This window comes from Caretta caretta, chromosome 5 (genome assembly GCF_965140235.1).
Source record: "Caretta caretta isolate rCarCar2 chromosome 5, rCarCar1.hap1, whole genome shotgun sequence".
Lineage (NCBI taxonomy): Eukaryota > Metazoa > Chordata > Testudines > Cheloniidae > Caretta > Caretta caretta.
This window is the reverse complement of record NC_134210.1, coordinates 10,108,779-10,123,342: the sequence shown is the minus strand read 5'-3', so window position 1 is coordinate 10,123,342 and position 14,564 is coordinate 10,108,779. Positions and strand designations below refer to the sequence as shown.

General features: G+C 44.1%; 1 protein-coding gene across 6 annotated transcripts in view; it reads right to left on the bottom strand.

Annotated features, from left to right (window-relative positions):
• PIK3C3 (phosphatidylinositol 3-kinase catalytic subunit type 3) overlaps positions 1-8,255 on the bottom strand; it is a 133,784-nt gene extending 125,529 nt beyond the window's left edge. For 5 of the 6 annotated variants that reach the window (XR_007356656.2, XR_007356657.1, XR_007356659.1 and 2 more), the window contains exons 1-4: positions 8,110-8,255; positions 6,047-6,235; positions 4,686-4,829; positions 3,019-3,148 (exon numbers count right to left, since the gene is read on the bottom strand). Coding sequence is in view for 1 of the 6 variants with exons in the window: in XM_048850003.2 (XP_048705960.1) it covers positions 3,019-3,148; positions 4,686-4,829; positions 6,047-6,235; positions 8,110-8,177 (531 nt within the window). In the remaining 5 variants the exon portion in view is untranslated. Of the gene's footprint in view, positions 1-3,018; positions 3,149-4,685; positions 4,830-6,046; positions 6,236-8,109 lie in introns of those variants that run through there. The other variant, XR_007356660.2, reaches the window with a different exon arrangement.
• Positions 8,256-14,564: the final 6,309 nt, after the last annotated feature.

The window sequence follows — 14,564 nt, the reverse complement described above, 5'->3', positions numbered from 1 at the left end:
CTGAAGCTTTCTGTGGATAAGAGTATCCTCTTACTGCTCTTGAAATTCAACCTTGCTCATGTTATAGTGACCTGCTGGCTATAAATGAGCAGATTATAATGAGTTTTCTATTAGAAACTCAAGGTACACACAGCTTAAATGAAAGTTAGTTTATTGCCATCATAAATCTCTAGAAGAGGAAAGAGAGATTTATATCACAAACTTTCCTTGAACAATTATGAAAGCGGTTGGCTGCCTTGAAAAGCTAGGAGACAATCACCAAATTATTAAATCTGACCTAAGTCTATTAATTAAAATAGTTGACCTATTAAGTGAGCATGGCCTAAGTTTGCTACAAGAAGGTGGACTGATAGGTTAATCCAATGGTTCATGATTGAACGCAGACTGACCAATTACAGAAATCATCCTTTATGGTCAGGGATTCTTCAAGACAAGCTTTGAGGCAACAGAAAAGTATATTCCATTATTTTCTGGCAGTGAAACTTTGTTTCTGCACAAAATTGACATTAATACCACTGAGTCGCCAAAGCAGTGCTAACATCTAATCTCTCTTCTTGCAATTTCCACCTAAAATAGTCTTAATGTTATGCTAGAACTAATCAGTACTGACCGGAAGAGTAAAGCCTGAGCTATGCTACAAAGTTAGGTCGACATAAGCCACCTTGAATCCATGTAGTTGTGCATGTGTCTGCACCTAAATTTGTCTCCCACTGATGTAAGTGCCCCATTACACAGACATAGTAACATCACCTCCCCAAGCAGGAGGTTGACAGAGCACAAGCAGACACACTGTGTTATTGATGTCAACCTTAACAGTTCTCTAGCAGTTGTTCCACAATGCCCAACCCTGACCGCTCTGGCCTCAGTTGTGAGCTCCACTGCCCAGGGGTCACGTCATTCAGAATGCACCCCGCTGCTTGAAAGTCCAGCAAATTTTTGAAATGCCCTTTCCTACTTATCCAGTCTTGCAAGCACGCCTAGTAGCTCACCACTGTTGTGAGCAACTGCCTAGCTGACCATGTGGCTACATGCTCTAGATATGCTCCAACTTGGAGTAGACAGGAAGTATTGGCTCTCCTGGGCCTATGGTGAGAAGAGGCTGTGCAAACATAGCTATGGACCAGCCATAGAAACGTCGACTTTTCCCCCTTCACTTCATAGATATTATGCAGGACACAGCAGGCAACTATAACCATCAAGATATTTTTCTCTCTGAGATTCAAATCTCTTGAATAAACAATGCCAGCATTCCTTCAATCTACCAAAAGCATATTCAACTGTCATTCTGCGCCTGCTGAGCTCTTCCTTGATGCTGTTGAGGTGGCCGGTGTACAGCTTCATAAGCCAGGGAAGCAAGGGGTAAGTTGGGTCTCCCAGTATCACTATTGGCATTTCAACACTGCCAATGATAATCCAGCGGTTGAGAAAGTAAGCCCTTGCTTGTAGCTTTCTGAACAGTCCTGTATTCTCAAAGATGCAAGCATCACTTGACTTCCCTGACCAGCCCATATTGATGTCGGTGAAGCATCCCTGGTGATCTACCAATGCTTGCATAGCCATAGAAAAGAAACCCTGTTGATGTACTCTGTGGCAAGGTGCTCTGGTGCCAAAACAGGGATATGCATGCAGTCTATTGCTCCACTGCAGTTCAGGACCCACTACTGCAAATGCATCTACTATGTCCTGCACATTGGCAAGAGTCACAGTCCTACACAGCAGAGGCAATTAATGGCCCTGCACACTTTCATGACAACAGCCTCCACTGTGGATTTTCCAGCTCCAAAATTATTTCCCACTGATTGGTAGCAATCTGGCATTGCAAGTTTCCACAGTGCAATCGCCACTCGCTTCTCCACTGTCAGTGCAGCTCTCATTCTGGTGTCCCTAGGCCGGAGGTCTGGGACAAGCTAAGCGCACAGATCCAGGAATGTCGCCTTGCGCATCCAAAAGTTTTGCAGCCATTGCTCGTCATCTCAAGCCTGCATTACAATGCAGTCAAACTAGTCAGTGCTCGTTTCTCAGGCCCAGAAGCAGTGCTCCACCACCTGCAGCTGCTCCGTGACCATCAACAACAGCCTTGAATTGGTTCTCACTAGGTGCTACAGCAATCTGTCCTCCGAAAAGTTGTCATGATTGCATTATTCTTGTGGCACTGGAAATACCAGAGAATCATGCGTCCTTGCTTGCAACGATTAGGACAATACTGCAGAGCTCAGCAGGCTCCATGCCTCTGTCAGACATGACAGAATGAGGAGAACCATGAGGGTTCATGGGATTTTGAAAAAAAGATGCCAAAATTATGGGATACAGATGACCTGGGATTAAGACAGTTGCATGCTGGGAAGTTAACCCCTTGCTCCCAGTAATGACTTTGCAACTCGTTTTGGCCGCACCATACTTTGCCAAAATTTCCCAAAAGACAGTGGCCAGTTGCACACTGGGATACCTACCCAAACTGCACTGCACTGTGCATCAACACAAACGCTCTTGGTGAGCAAGCACAGCGCTGATGCAAGGACACAAACATGCACACACACAAGCAATATATGAACTGGGGCAGCTTTATGCCAACGTAACTTGCATCGAACAAAGTTTGTAGTGTAGACGTGGCCTAAGGTTTTCATATTTAGAAGACGACTACTGAAGAATGCTACAGAAGTTACATGGAAATCTCTTAAAATATAAGCTCATTAAAATAATTCTTATTGAAACTGAAGAGTTCAGCATTTTGGTCTCCCCTGAGCACTTTCAAGGGATGCTCATAAATTCCTTACAGAAGACTGGGGTGTTTAGTATGATGTGGCCAAATATTAACTTTTATATTTTGATCTACAGCTTAATATGGAGAAATGCTACAGCACACCAATAATCCCTTATAGTTAAATGAGAAGGTAAATATCTTTAAAAGCATGATAACTAATGTCAGAAAATGGCACGCAAAGCAGGTCTTCCATTCCTGGCTTCTATATTATAGATGCAAGCAACCTTAAAGACCTAACTGAAGAACTGTTACATTACCTTAGCCAATCGGCTCATCTGATCTTCAGAGAGAGTGCTACTGGTCCTCCCAGGAGTTTTGGTGGGCTCTGAGCCATCAGCTTCTACATTGGGCCAGACTTTCAAGTCATGCATTCCTTGACGAAACATACTATAAGACAGATGCAGCATCACTTTTGTAAATTGAAAATATCACAACCATCAGTATCCAAGTACAATGATAGTACTCCCACATTCCTTTTGCCAAAATTTCAGAATCAGAATCACACTGCCATGCATTATTTAACTGAACTGCAAAGTGCATGGTAACTCATATCTTAGGTGGCCTTCATTTTTGGTGCCATGTACAGTTTAAAAATAAATGAAGAAGATTCCTGGTAAGTGAAAAAAATTGTCAATTCCCAAAGTCAATGGGTGGCACAGGTGTAAACTGAAGGCAGAACTTGGCCTTCGATTTTTATTACCAGTCACGATGCACGAGGCAGTAAGCATGCCGCCTGGTTTACAGATTATGCTGCTGCCTTTGAAGAGCAGGCACTTAGGAACAAATATCTTTTTTACTTGTAAACGGAACAAGTTTGCTCTGTCAGTAAAGACAAATATGGAACCCTTCAACGCCATTTGCACAATATGTTGTATGTAGTGTTGTTGTAGCCATGTCAGTCCCAGGATATTAGAGACACAAGGTGTGTGAGGGAATATCTTTTATTAGATCAACTTCTGTTGGTGAGAGACACAAATTTGGATCTTACACAAAGATCTTTTTCATGTTTGCCAGACCTTAAGAGCAGCTCTGAGTAAGCGGGAAAGCTTGTCTCTCCCACTCACAGAAGTTGGTCCAATAAAAGATATTACCTCATCCACCTGGTCTCTAATTTTCACATGACTTTTTAGACACGCACAGAATCCACGATGATGAGCGCAACACAGGCTAGCTAGACCACGCACCAATGCACACCCAAAACCCTGACTCCTGGCGTACATGGGTTGACTCTGCATTTCAGCTGGGATTTTTAACAGACTCCTAAGGGAATTAGGTACAGAACTCCCACTGATTGTCAGTCACAATTGGATGTCTAGTTCCCTTACGCACCTTTGACGATTCCACTCTTCCTGGATTAGCTTTACCTTATACTAATACTGCATAGACAGGTATTTTTCATTACTTATCCTTTTAAACCAAAGACTAGTCCTAATTTTATGATAAACTCTGGTTGAGACAAGTGTACTGGTGCCTATCAATGTCATTACAACACTTAAAGAGCACATGCCAGCCAAATGTTGATGATCTGTTCATACTTCAGGCTAAGCACATATTTCCATACCTATATAAACATGCAGTGCAGACTGTTGCTAATATATGAACCTACCGGAGTACATGATTTGAAGTGGTCTCAGCACTTGCCATTTTAAAACTTAAGAGCTTTCAGAACTTTCAGCCTAAAGGCTTGTCTCCTCTAGGGACTTTTGAACCAAAATAGCTGCATCTTTGCAACACCCCAGGGCAGATCAGTTGCCTGACTGTAAAGCAGGGCAAGTCACTTCTGTACAAGCACTGCTTTATACCATTGCAGCAATGTAGCTACATCAACGCATCACTCCCTAATATGACTATTGACTCTTATTACTGTGCACAAATGCAGTTCAAACTATTATTTTACGGTACCATGCAAGGAAAAGAAACATACCCATATTTTCCAAAGAGTGAGACTGTTGTTCCCCCTACCGGAACTGCTTTACCTGGCCCATATACATCCCATATTGTCAGAGCCACTTGTGCATTACGGGGCAAGTCAGGATACTTCACAGGCAATTTTAGCCATTCATTCCAGCTGAGGAGAGAAACTCGCTGTTAATTATGAACGTCATATTTTAAATTGTTCTATTTTATACTCCATACTGGTATTCTTCCCTAATATTTGAACTTTGAAGATATGGCTGAATATGTTCACTTGGGCTCTGGCCCAGTACACACTTACACACATGTGTAAGTGTTTGCAGGACCACAGCTGAAGAGAACATATTCAAAATTCATAACTGAACTCTGTTTATGGGAAACAAACAGCCTTGCAAAATTGTCATGAACATTTACAGGCCCGGACCAAAAAATAAAGTTAAATAAAACTAAAATAAAATGCAACTCAGCCACACTTAACCAGCTGAATAGAAAAAAGGTACAAACACACACTTTAGTCACACCTCAAAAATAGCTAATAATTATTATTATTGTTAGTCAAGTTACTTTAAATGCCAGGGGTGTTACTCTGAAAAATCAAAATTACAAAATACCATTTGTCACTCTTAAAATTTTTCTTTATAACTGATCATTACAAAGATAGCTTTATTTTACACATCCTAATATATCTGAAATATAGAATTTTTGTCTTCTCTAAACGGGTGAAAACTGTTTCACTGAAGGAGATATTTCAAGCAGAACACAAATGAGGATTTCTGCCCTTTTCCCCGTTAGCAAATGGAAATTGCTTGGCTTGATGTAGTTTCCACTATGTAGTTATGATTTTCAAAGGAGATACATTTTGACATTTCCTTTGTACCACAATGGGATATACTGCTTAGATTTCCTAGCAAATAGAATATGTATGCTACTTGTTATACCAAACAATCAAATCACTGTTAACCTTGCCTTTGCTGAGATTTTACAGCCAGAAGGACCCATTATGATATTCTATCCTAACTTCCTGCATATGCTGTTCCTCTGCCTGATCCCTCACCTCCTCACATTTTATTTGTTTTTCTCCGCTTGTTCTCTAGCCATATGTTAGGACTGTAAGCTCTTTGAGGTAAAGAGTATCTTCTGATTACATGTATGTACTGTATTCAGCACAATGGAGCTCTGACTGGAATTCGTAGGCACCAGAATACAAATAATATTAACTGTATTAAGAATCAAGAATGTGAAGAAAACATCCCCAGACTATTGATTAAGAGTTTCTCTTTTATAATTTGTAAATTTTGGAAAAGCCACAACATATATTAATGTAGTTCAATGTCCAAATACTTAAGATGTATATGAAATATAGTCACTTACTTCCATCTAGTGCTAAAAGCTTTGTAGGAAGTCCTAACTGGAAGAGCAAGAGGTTTCCCTTCTGCAAACACTTGGCAAGTTACATACAAGTCAGAACAAGTCTCCTGGTATAATCCTGAGAACTTCAGCATAGGGTCTTCCAAAACAGCTTTGTAACTCTTCTGTTCTCTTTTCCCTTCCAGACTTCCTCTAAATTAAAAGAAAGAAAGAAACTGTCATATAATGCCAACTTCATTTTAAATAATAGATGTCCACAGAAAGAACTCCAGAGTGAATGGGATTTTTATTGAAATTATTAAGCACAGAGGCTGGCTATCTTAGACTTGCAATCATTAATTGTGCTGGATTACTATTTTTCAGAGAGAAATGTCATCTAACTATGTGAGAAGGATTCAGAAATTCAGTGAAGTGGCATCAATGAACTTAGCCTATTTTTTAAAATAGATTATTTAATGTTATGTATGTTGCATGTTAGCAGAGAAAACAGTGAAGTTTCTTGCACTGACTGAAGTGTGGCATTTTGGGGCTCGCAGCTGGAGCCCACCACCCGCCCCAGTCTGACAGCTAGAGCTGTGAGCCCCCATGCGGATTCAATTTCACAATAGGGAGCCTAGGAACAGTGCAATTTACATTCTTGTTAGTTTCACCACTACCTCCCTTCATAGCAGCAGCATGGGATTCACAGCTGGAGCTGTGAAACAGACAAGAATGTCAATTTCCTTGCTGGTATACTCTCTGCTGTGAAATTCAGCCCCTAAGCTCACAACTCCAGCTGTCGCCCCTAGGCTGACAGCTGGGGGTGGGGGGACGGCTGTGAGCCCAGCGCCTGCTCATTTTCACAGCAAGGAGCCTACTAGCTGTGAAACTGACATTCTTGTCAGTTTTAGCTGGCCCTGTGAGCCCCACATTGCTGCTCTGAGCCAGAGGCAGCCATGAAACTGACAAAAATGACAGCCAACAGCCAAGGGGGAGTAAGGTAGTGTCCACACAGACACTGCGTTGCCCTAACCACACCGACATAAGTGCTATGCCTCTCGTGGAGGTGGAGTTATTATGTTGGTGTAGCAGGCCACTCACTTCAGTGGAAGCAGCATTTTAGTGTAGACACTGACACAATTAGGTTGACGTAAGCTGCCTTACCTCGACCTAACTCTGTAGTGTAAACCAAGCCTAAGTTATGAACATACTTAGTCAGGCCTGGATGCTGTGAACACTTGTCTATACCGAATCTGCAAAGTGGTATCAAACGAACAAGGTGAAGAAGCTGGGGGAGGGGGAGATTTTCTCCCTCTTCTAATATTAAGTCTTAATTGTAATACAAGCAGGTTATCCGGCATAGTAGCATTAAGCCAATAATGCACCTTTATCAGCTGACCTGTTCAGACAGCGCTTTTACCAGGTTAAGACCTAACCCCAAAGAAACGTTTCTCCGGTTTTCGGAAGGTAACCGGACAGTTTTGAGCCAGCGGCTAGTACCCAGAAGCGCCGGACAACCAACCCTGCTGCAGCTGTGCGACCCTGAAGGTGCAACTGAGCAGGCTGAGCATGACTGCCCCAGCTGAGAGACCCACAAGGCAAGGCCCTGGGGTTCCCAGCTCCACTGCAGGGGACACTGCGATCGGGCCCGAAGCCAGGCCCAGGCCCAGGGCCCCTATGGATGAACAGAGAGCCCCCTTTGGAGATGCAGGGCCATGGGCCCATCCCAGCTCCCTCCATTGCCCCGTCCCGACCCCGGCTGGGACAGGGCAAACCGCGGGCCCAGCTCTCCCCCCCCCCCCCCCACCCCGCACTCCGAGAGGGGAGCCCTAACCCAGCCCTTCCCCCACAACCCCCACCGTCTCCAAGATGGGCTGCGCCCCCCTCCCTTCCTTCCTGAGGTGCCCCCCTCGCCCACCACCCCCGCAAGGAAAGATCCCACCTCCCCCTCAGCCGGGGGGGGGGGCGCCCCGAGTCCCCTCCCAGCCGGGGGTGGAGGGTGGCCCCGAGTCCTCCGCCGCCCCCCCAGCGGGGGGGGAGGGGCGAGCGCTGCCCCCCTCGCCCGGCCGCCCCCCCTCCTCACTCACATCTTCAGCTGCACGTTGATGTCCAGGTCGCAGCTATAGACGTAATAGAACTTCTCGGCCTCCCCCATGGCGGCTCCCGAGGCTCCCCCCGCCCGCTGCAGCCGCCGGAGCCTCACTCAGTACCTCCGACCCCTAACCCCGGCGGCTCCGCCAATCCCAGCATGCTCCGCCGCCATCTTGCTTAGGGGGACGCCGGCGCCGCCGGCCGGGAGAGCTGCCGCAGCCCCCGCGTTAGTTCTTTACAAAGATGGCCGCCCCCAGGGAGCGCCATAACCAAGATGGCCGCGCCCACCAATGGCTTCGCTAAGATGGCTGTCCCTGTGGGATTGGAAAGCAAGATGGTGTTCCCCTCCTTCCCCCACTGCTGGCGCCAAGAAGGCCGTCTCCTTGCGCCTGCCCAGCCTAGGTGGCTGTCCCCATAGTATTACAACCAAGGTGGCTGCTCCCTGTTGTGACCAGGGGTGCCACCTGTCCAGGTTTTCCCAGGCTTCCCCGCTATTGAGATAGCTGTCCTGGGAGATCTGCAGGGGGCTCAGTGCACACTCCGCCGTCTGCTTTGATGGGTTCACGACTGTCCCAAATGCCCTGGATTTTGTGCCCCAGCGGCAGCGGCTCTGCGGGTTCTGCCAGGTCACCCTGCCTGACTTGGGGGGGAGAGGGACGTCCCAAGCACCCTCGGTTTCTCCATCTTCCTCACCCCCCCAGGGGATCCCCTCCATCTGGTTCTCCCCTCTTCTGTAGCCTGCCACATGCCCTTGGAAAGGGCTCCTGGCTGTGGCTCTTGCCCCCATTCAAAATCAAAGGGGCTTCTGCCTTTGCCACCAGTCCAGGTATTCCCCTTTTTTGAGGTAGCTGTTATAGACTCATCAAATATCAGGGTTGGATGGGACCTCGGGAGATCATCTAGTCCAACCCCCTGCTCAAAGCAGGACCAATCCCCAATTTTTGCTCTAGATCCCTAAACGGCCCCCTCAAGAATTGAACTCACAACCCTGGGTTTGGCAGGCCAGTGCTCAAACCACTGAGCTATCCCTGTCCTGGAAAGTCCATTAGTGGTCGGGTGACCAGACAGCAAGTGGAAAAAATCGGGACGGGGGTGGCAGGTAATAGGTATATAATAATAATGGCCTAATATGTCCAGGTAATATAGGCCTATATAAGAAAAAGCCCCCCAAATCAGAACTGTCCCTATAAAATCAGGACACCTGGTCACCCTAATCAGGGGGCTCAGAACACACAGCTAGCTCTCTGGTTTTATGGGCTCAGGATCATCCCTGATACCCCTTTGTATTCCTCAGAGATGGCAATGCTACTCACACCACAGCCTGAACTCCACTGAGGGGAGGTTTTTCCCCATTGCAGCCCTCCCTCCAGAATTAATAGGTGGCAAGCGCCGATGCCCCTCCTCTATGGGTCATATAAGCAGTTATCTCCACCTGCTCATAATGATTATGAACATTTATTATTTGTACTGCAGTAGTGATTACAGATCCCAGTCAAAGACTGGGGTTCAGTTGTTCTGGGTGCTGCAACACAGAACAAAAAGATGGCCCCGGTCCAGAGAGTTTACAATCTAAGTCTTAATTAAAAAGATGCTTGTGAATGCCAGCATAGCAGACTTGTGCTTTTTTATTCAAACAAATGATTCTGCAAATACTTTTTTACTATATTTACTCACCTCTGTATTTATCCCCAAGCTCTGCCCTCTGTTCCCTTGAGAAATATCTCTTTGTATCTTATTTTTCAATCTGTAAAATGGGGATAATAGCATCTGCTATTTTCGAGCATGTTGTGAAGCTTAATTCATTAATCAAATCCAAAACAGGTCAATAATGATCAATGGTTAATAATCAACATTCTTACCACTAGACGGTGTGAGGCTCAGTGTCTGAAATGAGCTGACATTCTTCGTCTATCTGTTAGTGGAGTGGTTTTCCAAATGCAGAGAGCCACCATATAATTTCAGTCCGGTTTACTTTTATTTTACATTGAGGAGAACAACAAAATCAGAAAGAGTAAAACTGGCTGCTGCCTCTGCATACACGGAGCAGTTAGAAATGTTCAAGTGCAGCATGCTGAAAGCAAAGACACCACAAGTTTGTTGCTGTATGCCTGTATTCATATGGTACCAACTCTTGTGGTTTAATGATGAGTCTCGTGATATTTGATGTTTTCTCTAAAGCCCCAGCTGCTGGAGTCAAGAGGCTGCATTTAGATAAAAAGTAAGTTTCTAGACCCCATGGTTGCAGAACAAAGCTTGAAAATATTAAGGGAGTAAATTAGAGCTGGGCAAACTTTTTCTGTTGACTAATAAATTCACCAGACCAAAATTATTAAAAAATAGTTTAATCCAAATGACAAAGGAAGATTTTTTTAATCGTCTAAATGGCCCGTTGTGTCATTTTCTAATTAACGGCTTCAACATTTTGTTTTGAAACAAACTGTCACATTTTGAAATGTTTCAAAATGATGTTTGAAACATTTCATTTGAACTGACCTTTTTTCTTTAATTTGTTTTCTCATTTTGTTGAGAAAACATGAAAAATTCCCATTTTGGATTTTCGGTTTGGCCACTGAATCAAAATCTCAATTATTTGCTCAACTCTAGGAATGAACCTTAAAGTCTGAGAGACTAGATGGCAACTAAAAAGCACCCAAACTTAATACTTTAAAAAAAAATCTCATGATTTTGAAGCCAATCACATGCTTTTTGGGCAGCCTAACTCATAAATTGTCAGTGCTTTGAGTTGGTTATACTAGTTACAGTCTCATGCCATCACATTTCACTGATATAGGTACAAAATCTAAGGCTATTAGTCAAGTTTTAATCAGTTCTCAGGAAAAACTGAGGGGGATAGTACTGACAAAGGACCTCCAGACTTAGCTTTTGTTTTTATAAGTTTTCAATGTGGTGTATTTCCCAACTTTTTCATAGATTTTGAAGTGTACAAATAAATAAATAAGTGAGGGATGTGGGAAGCAAAAGAGGAGAAGAAATGTTTAGGAAAGATTTTTTGACAATAAAATTATAGGAACATGCAATTTCAATAAAAATGTTGTTTTATGCTACATTCTTAAATTAAAAATTGTACATTTTTAGGCTCCCAAATACTGCAGTGACAGGGGCTATACCAGACAGACAGAAAGATATCATTTTTCACCCTGAAGGCTCCTAAAGTACTTTAAAAATATTGTGAACTAATGTACAAATTATATGCATGATTCATTTCAAACTGCTAAAATGCAGCCATCCTAAGGTGACAGCTGTCTAACAGTGTAGAAGGTCCCTCAACAATACACCACAATCAAGGTAATAGAGCTCAGATTAACTGATCTGATTGATGCTGCAGATAAGCAAAATTACACAAACTGGACCTTCACCAGGACAACATCCCTCATTTGCAAAAAAGCAAACAGGTGATCTTCAATGAGCAAAAGTGATCTGATCGAGAGCTGTGTAAAAATTTTCATGACTATGCCTCATAACCAGATGAAAAGCATTGGTTTTGACCAGAATGTGAAATTCTTCACAGCGCACCAGTCCAAGAAAGGACATCTGGCCAGTCCAGAATCCATCGTTCCTACTCCAGGAAATTCTCTTTTAATCTCACTGCTGTCGCTTATATGGGTCCTTAGTGCCACTCATAAGCTCAGGGATACCTCAGAATGTACCATGCTGCTAGGAACTGTTCTCTAAAGTAATTTTCTAGTGCTCTGCCTTGTCACCCCTTTTTCTCTCTTCCCATGAAAAGATCTTAAAGTATTTTACAAATATTTATTAATGAAGAACATAAAAAAATCCCTCCCAAAGGATTACTTCTTGCATGATGCCTATAAAAAACTGGCTGATTATGCCTAGTCTCTTAATACTCTGGGATATTCTATACATTTTACCATTGAAAACTCTAAAACATTTATTCAACTAATATATGGCCATGGACAATTCCATCTGGACTACCTTGTTCACATGTTACACACCTCCCCAGTCATTTTGTCCATTTGTTCATCTCTGCGTTTGTCACCTTCTTGGGGCAGAGACTGTGCAAGGACTAATACTGTCAGCACAGGATAGCATGTTCTTATTTATTTTTTTAAGTGAATGTGTTGCTTGTGACAAGTGTCATATTGATGGCTTTGGAGAATGAGCACACTCTCAGTCCAGATAACGTACATACATTACATTAAGGGGAGAAGCAGATCATGCTTCCTTGCCCATCCCTGGGAATGTACATCACCCATTCTTCTGTTCTATAGGGACTCCCATTAGGAACAAAAGAATTGTTCATGTCACATGTTTAGCCAGTCCTCGTACGCTTTGCTGAGACTTTCAGCAAGGTTGCCAAAGATAGAGATGTGTTTTTTTTGTTTTGTTTTTTTTGGGAGGGGGGACAGAGAGAGATGGACATCTGTCCACTAGGAACTGGACCGAGACTACCAACATGTCAGTTGGCCCATGGAACATTCGTCAGATGGTAATGACTTTCAGTCACTAATGAACTGGAACAAATCTGAATTGGCAACAGTCTTTAACCCCCTAACAATATCCTAAAAAATGTTTAAAGTGGTGAATAGGCAGCAGGAATAGTTAATGGCATTCAGATACCACAGTGGTGGGCATGGTATAAGAATAGAATACAATAGAATAGAAATCCTGCACAGTAAACGTTCTACTCCATTGAAAAATAGTTTTAGAATATAAACCAAGAGAGATCACACATGTACCTGCCACCCAAATACATTTATTTATTTGAAATTACGCATACAGTAAAAATGGCAACTATCCATACCCTCTGGTTAGTCCAGACTTAACGATAAAGTACCCACATCAAACAACACTTCAATATAACTCAAGTGCACAGAACCCAGGCAAAGGAAACCAGCCAAAGTCAAAGGGTAACTATCCTCCCACTCCTAAAATTCATGACCCTCCCAATTCTCCCCTGGTTTCAGATGCCTGGGAGGTGCGGGGGGCGGGGGGGGGGGGGGGTGAGAGATGAGCTTTGCAGCATGCTCTTGAGGCCATCAGATTTGGCCTCATTCAGATCAGGAGCAGGGAGTGAATGTAAAAGTCACAGGTCCTCCACAGCAGGGCCATGTGGAAGGGAGTGGGAAGAAAAAAAAGCAGTTTGCCTTGGGCCCTCCATTTGAGGGGACCCCCAAACAAAGTGATGTTGTTACCTGGTGCGCGGGGTCACAGTGCCATGCAGTGCTCTCATGACAGAGTGGTGGTTTGATCAAGTATGAGTGAGTAGCATTGTGACCTGGAGCACGGGATCACAACGCCACTCAGATTTGGCCCTTCATAGAATCATAGAATCATAGAATATCAGGGTTGGAAGGGACCTCAGGAGGTCATCTAGTCCAACCCCCTGCTCAAAGCAGGACCAATCCCCAATTAAATCATCCCAGCCAGGGCTTTGTCAAGCCTGACCTTAAAAACTTCTAAGGAAGGAGATTCTACCACCTCCCTAGGCAACGCATTCCAGTGTTTCACCACCCTCCTAGTGAAAAAGTTTTTCCTAATATCCAACCTAAACCTCCTTAGGTGCTCATGATGAAGGGGCAGCCAGGCTAAACCTGAATGATGCTGAAACCCTGTGTGCCAGGTCACAATGTCTGGAGTGGGAAGACAGGCCCAGGCCCATGGAACAGGAATGCTATTGGGGTGGAGTTGTGAGGACAGGACTTGCTGTCCTCTCATCCCCCTCTCCCCAGGGATGAAGAGTTGGTAGGAAGCACCCGCCTCAGGCCCCCGAAAACCTGTGTGTTGCCCTGTCCCACAGAGAACACTCAGTCAACTGTCCCTTCTCATTTATACCCCTGGGGCTCCAGCTTGAATGCTACCAGTGATCAGATGTCTTAGGGAAATAAGGCCATTTCAATCTGAAACCCCCCATGCAGCCCGTTCAGATCACAGAGTAAGGATATTATATGTGTGTGGTGGGATACTCTGCTTAACGAGCAAATCACTGCATTCTGCACCAGCTTCAGATTCCTAGATGGGTTTATATTTCTCCTAAAAAGCTTTTTGATGTACACTGCAGGTCCTTGAGGCAGGAACTGTTTACTATTTTTTGTAGAAAGCCTAGCACAACCCTGTTCGTGGTTGGGACTGAGGCATTACTGTAGTAAGTATAATAAACAATCCTTTTCAAAGGTGTCCACAAGGTGTCAATGGTTCTTTAAGTACAACAAGGCCACCTCTGTAATTAGCTTTTGGTTCTAGGACGTTTCAATTCTTCGCTCCTGAGCTCTCACACAATGTTGCTGCCCTTTGTGCTCACATTCCAAGGAAATGTTTAAAACCAATAGAAAAAAAAATCCTCCTTTCACTTGATCAGATTCTGACTGGTGCTGCACGCCAGCATCTCCTCTAGGGAACAACCTTTTCAAAAAGGCCGGAGTTTCTACTGGTGGTCAGAGGAGCTGACAGCCAAGTATGGGGGTCTAATCAA